Source organism: Cuculus canorus, chromosome 36, assembly GCF_017976375.1.
Source record: "Cuculus canorus isolate bCucCan1 chromosome 36, bCucCan1.pri, whole genome shotgun sequence".
Classification (NCBI taxonomy): Eukaryota; Metazoa; Chordata; class Aves; order Cuculiformes; family Cuculidae; genus Cuculus; species Cuculus canorus.
Window position 1 is genome coordinate 1,205,227 of NC_071436.1, and position 17,215 is coordinate 1,222,441.

The 17,215-nt window shown below is 59.6% G+C and overlaps 2 protein-coding genes across 6 annotated transcripts; both read left to right on the plus strand.

Annotated features, from left to right (window-relative positions):
• Positions 1-1,616: 1,616 nt before the first annotated feature.
• TAF6 (TATA-box binding protein associated factor 6) lies at positions 1,617-10,208 on the plus strand. The gene is made up of 15 exons (XM_054052713.1): positions 1,617-1,807; positions 2,355-2,441; positions 2,553-2,706; positions 2,792-2,848; positions 3,362-3,481; positions 3,745-3,887; positions 4,674-4,751; positions 5,340-5,441; positions 5,964-6,146; positions 6,477-6,551; positions 6,994-7,119; positions 7,780-7,953; positions 8,675-8,875; positions 9,136-9,359; positions 10,178-10,208. Exons 1-15 carry the CDS (start codon positions 1,652-1,654, stop codon positions 10,206-10,208), a joined length of 1,911 nt encoding a protein of 636 aa, XP_053908688.1. The 5' UTR covers positions 1,617-1,651.
• A 387-nt stretch (positions 10,209-10,595) lies between these two features.
• LOC104063827 (2-acylglycerol O-acyltransferase 2-A-like) lies at positions 10,596-16,400 on the plus strand. Of its 5 annotated transcripts, none has more exons than XM_054052725.1 (6): positions 10,596-10,745; positions 11,536-11,714; positions 13,171-13,375; positions 14,368-14,542; positions 15,425-15,590; positions 16,164-16,400. In XM_054052725.1, the coding sequence occupies exons 1-6, from the start codon at positions 10,652-10,654 to the stop codon at positions 16,275-16,277; spliced, it is 933 nt and encodes a 310-aa protein (XP_053908700.1). In that variant the 5' UTR covers positions 10,596-10,651; the 3' UTR covers positions 16,278-16,400. The 5 variants fall into 5 exon arrangements, with proteins under 5 accessions (XP_053908700.1, XP_053908701.1, XP_053908702.1 ...); XM_054052726.1 differs by having other exon boundaries at positions 15,425-15,504; XM_054052727.1 differs by having other exon boundaries at positions 15,391-15,504; positions 16,164-16,391.
• Positions 16,401-17,215: the final 815 nt, after the last annotated feature.

Here is a 17,215-nt window from a genome sequence, read left to right on the forward strand (position 1 = left end):
ATAGAGCTCCTTTAACCCCATTTCCACACTGCCAGGACCTGGCGCGGGGAGGGGAAGGGGAGGGGAAGGCGAGGGGAGAGATGGCGGCGGGAAGCGGGGTGGTGGTGGGGGAGTTGGGTTTGGGGGTTCGCCCTTTGCTTTTAGGGGTCTCCCCTTCTTTTGAGGGCTCTCCCTTTGATTTAGAAGCTCCCCCCTTGCTTTGAGGGCTCCCCCCGGGTTTTGGGGTCCCCTCTTACTTTAGGGGGACCCTCTCGTTTCGGGTTTCCCCCCTTATTTTGGGGTTCCCCCTTATTTTGAGGTTCTCCCCTTGGTTTTGGGGCTCCCTCCTTGCTCTTAGGAGTCGTCCCCCCCCTCTTTTGAGGGCTCTGACTTTGATTTAGGGGCTCGCCTCTTTGCTTTTAGGGTTCTCCCCTTGCTTTGAGGATTCCCCCTCCTATTTTGGGCTCCCCCCTTGTTTTTGGGGCTCCCCCCTTGTTTTGGGGCTCCCCCTTACTTAGAGTCTCCTCCTTGGTTTGGGGGTTCCCCCTATATTTTGAGGTTTCCCCCTTACTTTAGGGGTTCATCCCTTATTTTGGGCTCCCCCCGTTCTTTAGGCAACGCCTTGGTTTTGGGGCTTTTCCCCCTTTGTTTTGGGGCTTTCCCCCCATTTTTTTGTGGTTTTAGGTCTTTTCCCCCCTTACTGTTTTTTTTTTGCCCCTCATTTTGAGGCTTTTCCCCTTTCTTTAGGGATTTTTCCCCCCATTATTTGGGTCCTTTCCCCCTTATTTGTGTCTTCCCCCCCCCCTTTTTTTTTTTCCTCTTATTTGGGTCATTTTCCCCCCGAATTTGGGTCATTTTCCCCTAATTTGAGTCTTTTCCCTCTCAGTTAAGGTCTTTTCCCCCCTTATTTTAAGTCTTCCCCCACCCCAGTTTGGGTCTTTTCCCCCCTTATTTGAGACCCCTCCTCATTTGAGTCTTTTCCCCCCCAATTTAAGCCTTCCCCCCCCCCCAATTTAAGTCTTTCCCTCCCAATTTGAGTCATTTTTCCCCAAATTTGAGTCTTTTCCCCCCTTATTTTGAGTCTTTCCCCCCCCTAATTAGAATCTTCCCCCCTCCCCAATTTGGGTCATTTTCCCCCCAGTTTGCGTCTTTCCCCCTAATTTGAGTCTTCCCCCCCCAGTTTTGATCTTTCTGCCCCAATTTGTATCTTCCCCTCCCCAATTTGAGTCTTTCCCCCCAATTTGGATCTTTTCCCCCCAGTTTCCATCTTCCCCCCCCACCTTCCATCTTCCCCTCCCATTCCTGTCTTTTCCCCCTTCTTTTCCTCTTTTCCCCCTTCTTTTCCTCTTTTCCCCCTTCTTTTCCTCTTTTCCCCCTTCTTTTCCTCTTTTCCCCCTTCATTTCCTCTTTCCCTCTTCTTTTCCTCTTTCCCCCTTCTTTTCCTCTTTTCCCCCTTCTTTTCCTCTTTTCCCCCTTCTTTTCCTCTTTCCCCCTTCTTTTCCTCTTTTCCCCTTCTTTTCCTCTTTTCCCCCCTTCTTTTCCCCTTTTCCCCTTCTTTTGGTGCTTTCCCGTCTTGGTTTCGAGCCCTATTTCAGGGTCCCTCCCCCATATTTCGGGGAGGGACCTCAAAACCCCCCTATATTTTGGGGTCCCCTCCCAAGTGAGGAAGAGGATGTCAGAGGAGAAGAAGCTGAAGCTGAGCCAAACGCTGCTCCCGCCGGAGTCGCTGAAGGTGATGGCGGAAGCGCTGGGAGTGGCGCAGGCGGGAGAGGAGACGTGTCAGCTGCTGTCCGAGGAAGCCAGTTACCGCCTCAAGGAGGTGGCCCAGGTGGGACTGGGAGCACTGGGAGGGACTGGGAAGCCCAGTTACCGCCTCAAGGAGGTGGCCCAGGTGGGACTGGGAGCACTGGGAGGGACTGGGAAGCCCAGTTACCGCCTCAAGGAGGTGGCCCAGGTGGGACTGGGAGCACTGGGAGGGACTGGGAAGCCCAGTTACTGCCTCAAGGAGGTGGCCCAGGTGGGACTGGGAGCACTGGGAGGGACTGGGAGCACTGGGAGAGACTGGAAGCCCTAAACCCCTTCTCCCCCCTCTTTCCTCCAATTTTTCCCACCAAACCCCTTTTCCCCCCCCTTTTTTCCCCCTTTTCCTCCCTTTTTTACCCCCCTTTTCCCCCTTTTTCCCTCTTTTCCCCCCCTTCTCCCCCCTTTTCCCCCCCTTTCCCCCCCTTTTTCCTCCTTTTCCCCCCCCTTTTTCCCCCCCTTTTTCCCCCTTTTCCCCCCCCTTTTTCCTCTCCCCCCTTTTCCCCCCTTTTCTCCCCTTTTCCCCCTTTCCCCCCTTTTTCCCCCTCTTTTTCCCCCCCTTTCCCCCCCCCCAGGACGCACTGAAGTTTATGCACATGGGCAAACGCCGCAAACTGACCACGGGCGACGTTGACTTTGCCCTCAAGCTCAAAAACGTGGAGGTACCTCCAACCCCTTTGCTGCTTCAGAGACCCCCCCCGGACTCTTTCGGGGGGGCTTTTACCCCCCGAACCCGTTTAACCCCCACCTCCCTTTTTTTTTGCCCCCCGCAGCCCCTCTATGGTTTCCACGCGCAGGAATTCATCCCTTTCCGCTACGCCAGCGGTGGCGGCCGCGAACTCTACTTCTATGAGGAGAAGGAGGTGGATCTCAGCGACATCATCAACACACCTCTGCCCCGAGTGCCCCTCGACGTCTGCCTCAAGGGTGGGGGGGGGGCGCCGCTTTTGGGGGCAATTCTGGCCATTTTGGGGTTTTCGGGGGGTTCTGATGGGTCTTTTCCTCCTCGCAGCGCATTGGCTCAGCATTGAGGGGGTGCAGCCGGCCATCCCGGAGAACCCGCCGCCAGGTCAGGCTCCTCGTCCTCCTCGTCCTTCTCTTCGTCCTCCTCGTCCTTCTCCTCATCCTCCTTGTCCTTCTCATCCTCCTCGAACTTCTCTTTGTCCTCCTCGTCCTTCTCTTTGTCCTCCTCGTCCTTCTCTTTGTCCTCCTTGTCCTTCTATTTGTCCTCCTCGTCCTTCTCTTCGTGCTCTTCATCCTTCTCTTTGTCTTCCTCATCCTCCTCGTCCTTCTTTTCGTCCTCCTCGTCCTTCTTTTCATCCTCCTCGTCCTTCTCTTCATCTTTGTCCTTCTCTTCATCTTCCTCATCCTCTTCATCCTCCTCCTCTGTGTCCTCTTCGTCCTCCTCCTTGTTCTCTCTTCATCCTCCTCTTCGTCGTCGTCCTCATCCTCTTCATCGTCCTCCTCCTTCTCTTTTTGTCCTTGTCTTCTTCATCCTCATCCTCTTCATTCTCCTCCTTGTTCTCTCTTCGTCCTCCTCCTCCTCCTCGTCCCGGTGCTCTGACCCCTCCCTTTCCCGCAGCCCCGAAGGAGCAGCAGAAGGCCGAGGCCACAGAGCCCCTCAAGTCCACCAAACCCGGCCAAGAGGATGATGGGACCTTGAAGGGCAAAGGACAGAGCGTCACCTCGGCCGATGCCAAAGGTTGGTCACGTGGGGTGATGAGGGGTCACCATGGCTTGGGGGGGTGTCTCCAGGGGGTTTGGAGCTCCTTGGTGGCTCCATGAAGGGCTTTGAGGCATCTCCAGGGGGTTTGGAGCTCCTTGGTGGCTCCATGACGGGCTTTGAGGCATCTCCAGGGGCTTTGGAGCTCCTTGGTGGCTCCATAATGGCTCATGTTGGGTTTGGGGCAGCTCCAGGTTGTCCCTTGATGGCTCCTGATCTGCTTGGTGGTGGCATCTCCACAGGGAAGGAGAAGAAGGGCCCGGTGCTGGAGGTGGCCCCTCTCCGGCTGAAGCCCCGCAGTGTCCACGAGCTCTCGGTGGAGCAGCAGCTCTACTACAAGGAGATCACTGAGGCGTGTGTGGGCTCCTGTGAGGCCAAACGTGCCGTGAGTCACCTTCCCTGGAGGTGTTTAAGGAACGGGTGGATGAAGTGCTTAGGGACATGGTTTAGGGAGTGTTAGGAATGGTTGGACTCGATGATCCAATGGGTCCTTTCCAACCTTGTGATTCTGTGATTCTGTGAGTCACCCCAGCGGGGACCGGGGACGTGGCAGGGGGACGGGGACATCCGCGGGGTCACCAACGGCCTTTTGGGGTCACCAACATCCTTTTGGTGGACATCAACAGCCTTTCAGGGTCACCAATGTCCTTTTAGTGGACATGGATATCCTTTTGGGGTCACCAACGTCCTTTTGGTGGTCACCAACATTCTTTTGGGGCCGCCGCCGTCCTTTTTAATGTCATCAACATCTTTTTGGGGCCAGCAATGTCCTTTTGGGGTCACCAGTGTCTTTTTGGTGGACATCAATGTCCTTTTGGTGTCACCAACGTGCTCTTGGTGCTCACCAATGTCCTTGTGGGACCACCAGTGTCCTTTTGGTGGACATTAACCTGCTTTTGGGGTCACCAATGTCCTTTTTGGTGGACATCAACGTCCTTTTGGGGCCACCAACGTCCTTTTGGTGGACACCAACGTCCTTTTGGTGTCTGCAGCGTCCTTTTGGTGGACATCAATGTCTCTTTGGTGTCACCAACGTCCTTTTGGTGCACACCAACGGCCTTTTGGGGTCATCAGTGTCCTTTTGGTGGACATCAACGTCCTTTTGGGGTCACAAACATCCCTTTGGGGTCCCCAATGTCCCCCGTGTCCCTGATGTCCCCGATGTCCCCAGGAGGCTCTCCAGAGCATCGCCACTGATCCGGGTCTCTATCAGATGCTGCCGCGGTTCAGCACCTTCATCTCCGAAGGGGTGAGTGACACCGGTGTCCCCAAAGTGTCCCCAAACCCCTCAGGGGTGACAGGGGAGTCCCCAGGGGGGTGGCAAGGAGGTCCCTGTGTCCTTGGGGGGTGACGGGGGTCCCCAGGTCCCCAAGAGGGTTACAAGAGGGTCCCTGTGTCCTTGAGGGGGTGACACGGGGGTCCCCAAACCTCTCGGGGGGTGGCAGGGGGGGTCCCTGTGTCCCTGAGGGGGTGACAGGGGGTCCCCAAGAGGGTGACAAGGGTGTCCCTGTGTCCCTGAGGGGGTGACAGGGGTCCCCGCGTCTCCACATCCCCCTTGACGGGTGACGAGGGGTCCATGTGTCCTTGAGGGGGTGACAGGGATGTCCCCAAGAGGGTGACAAGGGTGTCCCTGAGGGAGTGAAGGGGGGGTCCCCGTGTCCCCACATCCCCGTTGGTGACAAGGGGGGGTCGTCCCTGGTTGTTGTTGGGGGACACTTGTTTTTGGGGGGGGGGGTGAGGCAGGTGTTTCCTTCATCCCTTCTGGGACCGTGGGTGGGGACAGGAGTGTCCCCGAGGTCCGGTGGCCCCGGTGTCACCTCCCGCCGTGGTGGCACAGGTGCGGGTGAACGTCGTGCAGAACAATTTGGCTCTTCTCATCTACCTCATGCGGATGGTGAAGGCTCTGATGGACAACCCCACGCTCTACCTGGAGAAATACGTGAGTGTCCCCTCTGTCACCTCCCCATGTCCCCTCGTTGTCCCCAAGGTCCTCTCTATGTCCCCGATGTCTCCAATGTGGCTCCTGTGTCCCCTCCTGGTGGCCCCAAACACCACCATCTGATCCCTCTTACGGACACCCGCGTCCTCCCATGTCCCCAGCACGTCCCCAACATGTCCCCATGTCCTTCCTTTGTCTCTAACATGTCCCCCTATCCCTGACATGTCCATCTGTCTCCTCGTTGTCCCTGTGGTGTCCCCACCTCCACAAGTTCATCCTGTCCATCACCCCTTGTGTCCTCCATGTCCTCTCGTTGTCCCCTCGTTGTCCCCTCATTGTCCCCATCTCCACCAGTTGATCCCGTCCATCACCCCTTGTGTCCTCCATGTCCCCACGATGACGTCTCATTGTCCCCACGTTGTCCCCACTTCCACGAGCTGATCTTGGCCATCCCCCCTTGTGTCCTCCATGTCCCCAGTGTGTCCCCAAGGTGTCCCCAGCGTGTCCCCTCCCTGTCCGCAGCTCCACGAGCTCATTCCGGCCGTCATGACGTGCATTGTGAGCCGTCAGCTCTGCCTCCGCCCGGACGTGGACAATCATTGGGCGCTGAGGGACTTCGCTGCCCGTTTGGTGGCCCAAATCTGCAAGAACTTCAGCACCACCACCAACAACATCCAGTCCCGCATCACCAAGACCTTCACTAAGGTGAGGATGGAGATGTGGGGCAGGATGTGGGGCTGGGATGGAGAGATGTGGGGCTGGATGTGGGGTGGGGATGGAGACGTGGGGAGGTGGACTGAGATGTGGGGCTTGGATGGAGATGTGGGGCTGGGATTTGGGATGGGGATGTGGATGAGGCTGTGGGGCTGGGATTTGAGGCCATAGGTCAATCTATGGGTCAATCTATGGGTCAGGCAGGAGCCGTGAGGCTGGGCTGGGGTGGGGCCGTGGGTCCGGCTGTGGGTCCGGCTAATCTATGGGGCAGCCGGGGGTCAATCTATGGGGCAGCCGGGGGTCAGGCTCCCTCTGCCCTAGAGCTGGGTGGACGAGAAGACACCCTGGACCACCCGCTACGGCTCCATCGCAGGACTTGCTGAGCTCGGCCATGATGTGAGTGTCCCCAAATGTCCTCAAGTGTCCCCCAAATGTCCCCCTCCTGTGTCCCCACCCCCTGGGGACGCATCTGTCCCCACCCCAGCCCCACATCTGCCCCACACGCTGCCCCACAGCAATGTCCTCATGGTGTCCTCATGATGTCTCCTCCCCTTTTCATGTCTCCCTCCCTTGGGGACACGCGTGTCACCTCCCTAAGATCCCCCCACCATGTCCCCAACCCCCTGGGGACACACCTGTCCCCACCCCAGCTCCACATCTGCCCCACGGCGAAGTCCTCATGATGTTCTCATGATGTCCTCACGGTGTCTCCATGACGTTCCTCCCTCTCCAGGTCACTCCCAGCTCCCCAAACCTTCCCCCGACGGCCCCTCCGTGATGTCCCCTTGGTGTCCCCAATATCCCCTCGGTGTCCCTAATGTCCCCTCGGTGTCTTCAGGTCATCAAAACGTTGATCCTGCCCCGATTGCCGCTGGAGGGCGAGAGGATTCGAGCCATCTTGGAAGGCCCCGTGGTCAGCAACATCGACAAGATCGGCGCCGACCACGTCCAGACGCTACTCCTGGTGGGGATACCCAGGGGACAACTGTCCCCAATGTCCCCTCTGTGTCCCCCTGGTGTCCCCAAATGTGTTCCCCGTGTCCCCTCCTGGTGGCCCCAAGCGCCACCAGCTCATCCTTTTTAGGGTCACGTGTGTCCCCCCATATCCCCCCCACGTTCCCTCCTGCCCTGATGTCCCCATATCCCCATTGCCCCCCATGTCCCCCATATCCCCGTTGCCCCCCAATATCCCCATATCTCCCCATATCCCCGAGTGTCCCCCATAATGTCCCCCCATATCCCGCCATATCCCCAATGTCCCCCATATCCCCATTGCCCCCCATATCTCCCCGTGTCCCCCTCTGCCCTGATGTCTCCATATCCTCAATGCCTCCCATGTCCCCCAATATCCCCATATCTCCCCATATCCCCCAATGTCCCCCATAATGTACCCCCATATCCCCATTGCCCCCCATGTCCCCCAATATCCCCATATCCCCCAATGTCCCCCATAATGTCCCCCCATATCCCGCCATATCCCCGTACCCCCATATCCTCAGTGTCCCCCATGTCCCCCATATCCCCCAATGTCTCCCATATCCCCCAATGCCCCCCATGTCCCATATGCCCCCCATGTCCCCCCAATGCCCCCCACGTCCCCTCAATGTCCCCGCTGTCCCCGCAGAAGCACTGTGCCCCCGTGGTGGCCAAGCTCCGGGCGCCCCCAGACCAGGCGGACGCCTTTCGGGCCGAGTTTGGGTTCGTGGGCGCCGCCCTCTGCTCCCACGTTGGCAAAGCCCGAGCGCAGGCTGCCCTCCAGGCCCAGCAGGTCAACAGGACAACCCTCACCATCACCCAGGTACTGGGAGGCACTGGGAGGGGATTGGGGGGAACTGGGAGGGGATCGGAGGGGACTGGGAGGGGATCGGAGGGGACTGGGAGGCACTGGGAGGGGATTTGGGGGAACTGGGAGGGGATTGGAGGGGACTGGGAGGCACTGGGAGGGGATTTGGGGGAACTGGGAGGGGATTGGAGGGGACTGGGAGGCACTGGGAGGGGATTTGGGGGAACTGGGAGGGGATCGGAGGGGACTGAGAGGCACTGGGAGGGGATCGGAGGGGACTGGGAGGCACTGAGAGGCACTGGGAGGGGACTGAGACAGACTGGGAGGCAGTGGGAGAGACTTCGATGGACTGAGGGGCACTGGGAGGGGATTGGGGGAGGTGGGGTGACCTGGGGACACTGGAGGGGGGTGATGGGGACATCGAGGTGTCATTAGGACATGGGGGGGTACATGGGGGACGTGAGAGGGGTCATGGGGGGATCATTAGAACATGGGGGGTCCCCGTGTGTTCCCCCCGGTGAAGCTGGTGTCCCCCAGCCATGCCTCATGGGGACATGGGGGGGTCATTAGGAGATGGGGGGATCTTGGGGACATGAGGGGGGGGTCATTAGGAGATGGGGGGGTCTTGGGGACATGGGGGGGTGTCATTAGGAGATGGGGGGCACCGGGGCTGTCCTGGGGCCATGGCGGGGTCCCCATGACCCCATACCCCCCCCGTGACGCCGGTGTCCCCCAGCCGCGCCCCACGCTGACGCTGTCGCAGGCGCCCCAGGGCCCCCCCCCGCGCCCCCCCAGCATCATTAAGGTCCCCGGTGCCATCGCCCTCCCGGTGCCGGGGGTGGGGGGGGGGGGGCGCCCCGGGACCCCAACGCAGCCCTCGCCCCCCCCAAAGTTCATCGTCATGAACTCAGCGACCGCCACCGGAGCCACTCAGCAGGTACGGGGGGGGGACATGGGGGGGGATATGGGGGGGGATATGGGGGGACATGGGGGGGATATGGGGGGACATGGGGGATATGGGGGGACATGGGGATATGGGGGTTGTGGGGAGATGGGGGGAATATAGGGGGGATATGAGGGGGAAATGAGGGGATATGGGGGGACACAGGGGGACATGGGGGGGGACACGGGCAGGGGGGGATATGGGGGTGCCGTGTCCCCCCGTGTCCCCTCACTCTCCTGTTCCCCCCCCTTTAGGTTCTCACCTTCAGCACCAGCCCCGCCCCCACCGCCACCTCTCCAGTCACCACCAGTGTTCCCAGTGTCCAACCCGTGGTCAAACTGGTGTCGGCGGCTCCCACTGTCCCCAGTGCCACTGTCACCGGCAGTGTCCAGAAGTACATCGTAGTGTCCCTTCCGCCCTCTGCGGGGGACAAAAGTGGCCCCGGTGCCACCCCCCCGCCCCCCCCAGCCCCCCAACTGTCCCCTTCTGCGTCCCCTGCACCGCCCCCCCCCCAGCGCCCCCCTCCCCGGCACCCCCAAACCCGAGGGGGGGGACAGTCCCCAACCCCCCCCGGCCAAAGCCAACGGGGCCACCGTTCCCCAGTCCCCCCAGTCTGCCCAGTAAAGGGGTCCCCGTGTCCCCCCCCCGGGGTCGGGGTGCCGTGGACCCCCCTGTAAGTACCTGGACCCGCACGTTGTAAATAAACAACCTCCCAGTTCAAACCAGTGCCTCCCAGTTCATTATGGCAGCAGCCGCAGAGCCGTCTCAGTGCTTCCCTGGTGCCCCCCAGTTCATCCCAGTGCCTCCCAGTTCATTCCAGTGACTCCCTAGCGCCCCCAGTACCTCCCAGTTCATCCCAGCACCTCCCAATTCATCCTAGTGCCTCCCTAGTGCCCGCCCAGTTCATCCCAGTGCCTCCCAGTTCATCCTAATTACTCCCTAGCGCTTTCCGCAGTTCATCCCGGTACCTCCCTGCACCCCTCAATTCATCCCAGTGCCCTCCCAGTTCATCCCAGTGTCTCCCAATTCATCCCAGTACCTCCCAGTTCATCCCAGTGCCTCCCTAGTGCCCCCCCCAGTACCTCCCAGTTCATCCCAGTTGCCCCAGTGCCAACCCTTGCACAAGCATCCCTCGAGCCCCGGCATTGCTCAAGCCCTCACCCTTGCACATCCAGTGCTCCCAGTACCCTCCCAGTGCTCCCAGTAACTCCCCCCCCACATCTCCCAATACCCCCCTCCCAGCTCCCAGTAACCCCCCACAGCTCCCAGTAGCCCCTTGCAGTTCCCCCCTTGCAGCTCCCAGTACCCCCTCCAGTGCTCCCAGTAACTCCCCCACACATCTCCCAGTACCCTCCTCCCAGCTCCCAGTAACCCCCATAGCTCCCAGTAACCCCCGCCAGCTCCCAGTTCCCCCTTCCAGCTCCCAGTACCCCCTCCAGTTCCCCCCTCCCAGCTCCCAGTGCTGCCCCCAGTGCTCCCAGTACCCCCCCATTGCCGAATCTCCCTCCCAGTGGAGGGCAGGGGCGGGGCCGGGGCTGCTCCCATTTAAACCAGTAGCTCCCAGTGCCCCCCTTCCCCAGCTCCCAGTACACCCCCCACCTCCCAGTGCCCTTTTCGCACCTCCCAGTACCCCCCCCCCCTATTACCCAATCTCCCTCCCACTGTAGGACAGGGGGCAGGGGTGGGGCTGAGGCCATTCCCATTTAAACCAGTAGCTTCCAGTGCCCCTTTCCCAGCTCCCAGTACCTCCCAGTTTGCCCCCCTCCAATAATGCCCCTTCGATTTGCCCCCCTTCGCCTCCCCCTTCGCCGCCGCCTCCAAACTTTGGCTGTGCTGCAATGGGTCTTCTCCTTCTTGGCCCTCGGTGAGAAAAGGGGGGGCCCTGGGGGGGGGGTGAGGTGTCCCCAAACCCCCCCCCCCAGTCCTCCCAGTATCCCCCCAGTCCTCCCAGTTCCCTCCCAATCCCTCCCAGTACCTCACTATCCTTCCCAGTCCCCTGGGTCCCTTAAGGCAATGCTGACCCTGCTGCCCCCCCCAGAGTGGTTTTGGGGTGCTGGGGTGGGGGGGCAAATGGGGTGGGGGGATGGCCCTAAGGGGGGGTCCCCAAAAGCCCCCAACCCCTCCCAGTCCTCCCAGTACCCCCATCCTTCCCAGTCCCCTTAAGGTAATGCTGCTCCCCCCGCACTGGGTTTTTGGGTGCTGGGGGGGGGGGGGGGGGGCAAATAAGAACCCCAAAAATGGGGTGTCCGGGGGAGCTGACCCTAAAAGGGGAGGGTCCCTAAGAGGGGGGGTCGCTAAGGGGAGGGTCCCTGACACTCCCCCAAAACTCCTGCCTCCTTCCCTTTGCAACGGTACTTGCAGACCCCGCTCCACGGGGCTGAATTTTGGGGTGCTGAGGGCGAACGGAGACCCCGAAAAACGAGGGTTTTTTTGGGGGGGGGCTGACCCCGAGGGGGGGTCTCCATCCCCCCTTCCTCCCCCTCCTGAACCCCCTCTCTCCCCGCGCAACCTCCCCCTCCCCCTTCCAAGGGTTTTTGAGCTCCCGCTGCAAAACGGAGAAACCTAGAAAGACGGTTCCTGGGGGGGTGGGGAGCTTTAAGGGGGGGCTATTTATAGACCCCCCCCCCCAAAAAAAAGTCTGAACCCCCCCCCAGGCCAGCTGTGCACGCTGATGTTCGCGCTGGCGCTGCGCGGTTCGCTCTGGCTGCCGGCGCTGCTCTATGGGCTGTGGCTGCTGGCGGACCGGGACACGCCGCGCCGTGGGGGGCGCTCGAGCGCCTGGGTGCGAGGGTGGACGCTCTGGCACCACTTCCGGGATTACTTTCCCATCTCGGTGATCCGGGGAGGGGAGGGGCTGGAGAAGGGAGGGGTTTGGGAGGGATGGAGGGGTTTTAAGGGGGGGAAGAGGGGGCTTGGGGGGTCCCAAAGGGTTTAGGGGTCCCTTGGAGGGTCCCTGGAGGGTATTTATGGGGTTCTTTGATGGGCTTTGGGGTCTCTAGATGGTTGGGGGGGAATTGGGGGGGGGGGATTTGGGAGGGGAGAGAATTTGGGGGTTCCCAAAGGGTTTAGGGGGGCTTGAGGGTGGATTCTGGGGGGCTGTGAGGAGTCCCAAAGGTTTTGGGGGTCCCGGGAAGGCATTTATGGGGCTCTTTGAGTAGTTTTCGGGAGTCTAGATGGTGGGGGGGGAAATTTGGGGGGGGGATTGGGGGGGTGGATTTGGGGGTTCCCAAAGGGTTTAGGGGGGGTTTGAAGGGGGATTTGAGGGGTCCTAAAGGGTTTAGAGGGCCTTGAGGGGGGATTTTTGGGAGGCTGTGAAGGGTTCCAAAGAATTTGTGGGTCCCTGGGGGGTATTTATGGGGCTCTTTGAGGGGTTTTGGGGGTTCTAGGTGGGTTGAGGGGAGGGGATTGGGGGAGTCCGAAAGGGTTTAGGGGGGCTTGAGGGGCCCTAAAGGGCTTGGGGGGGGGGTTTGCGGGGGATATTTGGGGGGCTGTGAGGGGTCCCAATGGGTTTGGGGGTCCTTAGAGGGCATTTATGGGACTCTTTTAGGAGTTTTGGGGGTTCTAGATAGTTTGGGGTGGTTTTGGGGGAGTCCTAAAGGGTTTGGGGGGGCTTGAGGGGGGATTTTGGGGGGCTTGGTGGGATCCTAAAGGGTTTAGAGGGGGGGGGTTCTGGGGGCCTTTGAGGGGTCTCAAAGGGCTTGAGGGTCCCTGGAGGGCATTTATGGGGCTCTTTGAGGGGTTTTGGGGGTTCTGGGGGGTTTGGGGGGAGTCCTAAAGGGTTTAGAGGGGCTTGAAGGGGGATTTTGAGGGGCTCTGAGGGGGCTCTTGGGGGGCTTTTCGATGGATTTTGGGGGGCTGAGTGGGAGCTGTGGGGCTGAGGGGGCATCTGTGGGGGACTGGGGGGGTCCTTTTTGGGGGTTCCTGGATGGATTTTGAGGGTTCCTAGTTCAATTTTGGAGGTTCCTGGATAGATATTAGAGGTTCTCGGGTGGATTTTGGAGGTTCCTGGGTCAATTTTGGGGGTACTTGGGTGGATTTTGGAGGTTCTCAGGTGGATTTTGGGGGTACTTGGGTGGATTTTGGAGGTTCTCAGGTGGATTTTGGGGGTACTTGGGTGGATTTTGGAGGTTCTCAGGTGGATTTTGGGGGTTCTTGGTTGGATTTGGTGGCTTCTTGGGTGGATTTTATCCACCAAACTTGTTTATTTTGGGGGGATCCCCTTCTTCCATTCACACTTCTTCCCATTTTGGGGTGTCCCCCCCCAACTTTGGGGTCCCCCCAAACCTCAGCTGGTGCGCACGGCGGAGCTGAACCCCCATCGCAATTACATTTTGGGGTTCCACCCTCACGGCGTTTTGGCTGCCGGCGCCTTTGCCAACTTCTGCACCGAAGCCACCGGTTTTGGGGAGCTCTTCCCGGGGCTTCACCCCCATCTCCTCACCCTCCCCTGCTGGTTCCGACTCCCCCTTTTCCGTGACTACATGCTGGCTGGGGGTGAGTTTGGGGGAGGGTGAACCCCAAAAATGAGGAGGGGTTGGGCCACGCATAGTACCCCCAAGCCACCTAAATTTGGGGGCACCCACCAGAACCCCATATTTTGGGGGGCAGGAGGGGTGATAGAGGCTGTACCCCCCTATTTTGAGTTGTAGGAGGGGGAATGGGTACTGTACCCCCATATCTTGGGGGACTGGAGTGCATAATGGGGGCTGTACTCCCGTATTTTGGGGTGCAGAAGGGGTAATGGGGGGCTGTACCCCCATATTTTGGGGTGCAGGAGGGATAATGGGGGGCTCTACCGCCATGTTTTGGGGTGCAGGAGGGATTATGGGGGCTGTACCCCCATATTTTGGGGTGCAGAAGATGTAATGGGGGGCTGTACCCCCATATTTTGGAGGTTGTCCCCTAAATTGCACCTCTATATTTAGGGTGCAGGGGACCCCTTTATTTGGGGGTGCACCCCAAATTTGGGAGCTCCTGGGGATGGACCCAAATGTTTAGGATGCTGAAGACCCCCCTAAATATTGGGGTGCATCTGAATCACACTTCCAGCCTGTCAAATGTGGGGTCCCCAGCACCCTAAATATTGGGATTGCACCGCCAGAATCCTTCCGGACCCCTCAATTTGGGGTTCAGCCCCGCAAAATATGGAGGTACAGACCCCATCACTGCTCTTGCACCCCAAAATTTGGGGGTACAGCCCCTATTACCCTCCCTGCACCCCCAAATATGGGAGTACAGTCCCCAATAACCCTCCAGCCCCCAAAATATGAGGTTCAGCCCCTCAAAATAGGTGTTGCAGCCCCTATCAACTCTCCTGCACCCCAAAATATGGGGGTACAGCCTCCAAAATAGGGGGTTCCAGCCCCTTTTACCCCCCCAACCCCCAAAATATAGGAGTTCAGCCCTTTTCCAACTTCTCCTGCACCCAGATTTAGGTGCTGGGGGAGCCTAATTTTGGGGGTACGGGGGTGTCCCCCGCTTTTTAGGGCTGGTGTCCTCGGAGAAGTCGAGCCTGGAGTATCTGCTGAGCCGTGAAAGTGGGGGGCAGGCAGCCATCATCGCTTTGGGGGGGCCCCCCGAATCCTTGGATGCGCACCCTGGGGCCCTCACCCTCCAACTTTTGGGGCGCAAAGGCTTCGTCCGCATCGCCCTGGAGTACGGGTGAGGGATTTTGGGGGGGCTGGAGGTTGGATTTGAGAGTGCTTAGTGGTTGCTATGCAAAGATTTGTGGGGCTGGGGGGGGGTTGGGGGTCCCCAAGGGGTGAGATTTGGGGTGCTGGGAGGGGCAAAGGGGAGATTTAGGGGGCTGGGGGGGGAAATTGGGAGGTTGGGAGTGGGAATTTGGGGTGTTTAGAGGTCACAAAGGGGAGATTTGGGGGGGCTGGGGGGAAATTTGGGGTGCTGGGAGGGGCAAAGGGGAGATTTGGGGGACTGGAGGGGATTTGAGGGTCCCCAAGGAAGGATTTGGGGGGCTGGGGGTGGGATTTGAGGGTCCCCAATGGGAGATTTGGAGGGCTGGGGGGAATTTAGGGGTCCTCAAGGGGAGATTTGGGGGTGATGGGGGGAAATTTGGGGTGCTGGGAGGGGCAAAGGGGAGATTTGAGGGACCGGAGGGGATTTGAGGGTCCCCAATGGGAGATATGGGGGGCTGGGGGGAATTTGGGGGTGCCTAAGGGGAGATATGGGGGGCTGGGGGGGATTTGGGGTGCGGGCTGTCCCCCAAATCCCATGGAGGCCCCCAAACCCAAAGCGGGTCCCCCAAATCTCCGATGCGTCCCACCTAACCCTTCACATTTTGGGATGTCTGGGGGGGTTCCCCCAAATTGAGGGAGGACCCCTAAATCCAAGGGAGGGGACCCCCAAATCCTTTAGATACCCAATCAGATCCTCCAAATCCACCCTCTCCTCTCCATCCTTTCCCATTTTGGGATGTCGGGGAGCTTTAAGGCGGGGGGTAAAGATATTGGGGTGACCCTGGGGGCCCCCCAAAATCTTTCCCACCCCTTCAGGGCCCCCCTAGTTCCAGTCTTTTCTTTTGGGGAGAACGAATTATTCCAGCAAGTTCCGAACCCCCCCGGTTCAGGGCTTCGACGCCTCCAGCTTTGGCTCCAGCGGATTTTGGGGTTCGCGCTCCCCCTTTTTCATGCTCGGGGGGTTTTTCAGTACAGTTTCGGGCTTTTACCTTTCCGACGCCCCATCCACACCGTGGGTGAGCCCCAAAAATCGAGGGGGGTACCCCTAAATCCTTAAGGGAGGAGGGGAGCACCCCATAAAAGAAGGGATGGGGGGGCTCAGGTTTTGGGGGGCAAAGTGGGAATTGGGGAACCCCTGAACCCCAAATCCATCATCGGGGGGGGCTCCTGGGTGGCTTGGGGTGGGGGGAACCCCAAAAATCGAGGGGGGTGCCCCAAAATCCTTAAGGGGAGGAGCACATCAGAAAGAAGAGATAAGGGATGGGGGGGGCTCAAGTTTTAGGGGGCAAAGTGGGAATTGGGGGGTCCTGAACCCCAAATCCATCATGTGGGGTGGGGGGCTCATGGGAAGGACAGACACCCCAAAAGCATGAGGGGACCCCAAAATGGTTTAGGGCACCCCCAAAATTATGGCCCCCTCAAAAATCCCACATGGAGGGGCACCGTATGGGCTCAAATCTTGGGGTGCAGTGGGGTAGGGACCAAAAGGAAGGGGGGGGGCTGCTTTTGAGGGGCTTGTGCCCCCCCTTATTTGACTTTTGGGGGGTCCCTGAGTGCCTGACCCCCTCTTTTGACTCCCCCCCAAAAAGTGGGATCCCCCCTGGAGCTGCCGCACACCCCAAATCCACCACCCGAGGCTGTGGATCTTTGGCATCGCCGTTACCTCAAAAGTCTGGTTGATCTCTTCGAGGAGCATAAATTGAGGTACGGGGTCCCCCCAAATCGACACCTCAGCTTCGTCTGAGTGGGGGCACCCCAAAATCCACCTCCTGCACCCCCAAAATCTGGGGGAGGAGGCCCAAATCCACTTCAATAAAGCAGCTTGGATGGAGAGTCTGAGTCTTGGGGGGCAGGTTTTGAGGTGCTGGGGGGGGGGTTGGGGTGCCACAAGGTTTTGGGGTGTAAGGGAGGGGCTCAAGGTCTTGGGGGGGGCACTTTGGAGCCTGGGTTTAGAGGTTCTGGGAGGGTGTGTCTCTGGGCAGTTTTTGGGGTACAAAGCGGGGGTTGGGGTTCTGGGGCATCCCTAGGTGGGTTTTGGAGTGCAAAGGGGGAGTTTTGGGGTTCTGGGGGGGGGTCCCTGGGCAGGTTTGTGGGTGCAAAGGGGGGGGATTGGGGTTCTGAGGGATCTCTGCGTGGGTTTTGGGGTGCAAAGGGGGAGTTTTGGGGTTCTGGGGGGGGGGGTTCCTGGGCAGGTTTGTGGGTGCAAAGGGGGGGGATTGGGGTGTGGGGAGAGTCTCTGGGCAGGCTTTGGGGTGCAAAGGGGGGGTTGGAGGTTCTGGGGGGGTCCCTGTGCAGGTTGTGGGGTGCAAAGGGGGAGTTTTGGGGGTCTGGTGGGTCTCTGCGCAGGTTTTGGGGTGCAAAGGGGGGGGTGTTGGGGGGGGGGTCCTTGGGCAGGTTTTGGGGTGAAATGAGGGGCGTTGGGGTTCTGAAAGGTCTTTGGGCAGGTTTTAGGGTGAAAAGGGGGGGGGCGTTGAGGATCGGGGGGGTTCCTGTGGATACCACCAGGAGCTCTGTAGAATCAGAGTCATAGGTTGGAAGGGACCCACGGGATCATCGAATCCAACCATTCCCAACACTCCCTAAACCGTATCCCTCAGCACTTCATCCACCCATCCCTTAGACACCTCCAGGGAAGGGGACT

Coding starts and splice junctions, on each gene's coding strand:
- TAF6 (XM_054052713.1), top strand. CDS start 1,652: ATGTCAGAGGAGAAGAAGCTGAAGCTGAGCCAAACGCTGCTCCCGCCG. Junction 2,442..2,552: donor TCAAGCTCAAAAACGTGGAG/GTACCTCCAACC, acceptor TGCCCCCCGCAG/CCCCTCTATGGTTTCCACGC. Junction 2,849..3,361: donor CCCGGAGAACCCGCCGCCAG/GTCAGGCTCCTC, acceptor CCTTTCCCGCAG/CCCCGAAGGAGCAGCAGAAG.
- LOC104063827 (XM_054052723.1), top strand. CDS start 10,652: ATGCCCCTTCGATTTGCCCCCCTTCGCCTCCCCCTTCGCCGCCGCCTC. Junction 10,746..11,535: donor CTTCTCCTTCTTGGCCCTCG/GTGAGAAAAGGG, acceptor ACCCCCCCCCAG/GCCAGCTGTGCACGCTGATG. Junction 11,715..13,170: donor GGGATTACTTTCCCATCTCG/GTGATCCGGGGA, acceptor CCCAAACCTCAG/CTGGTGCGCACGGCGGAGCT.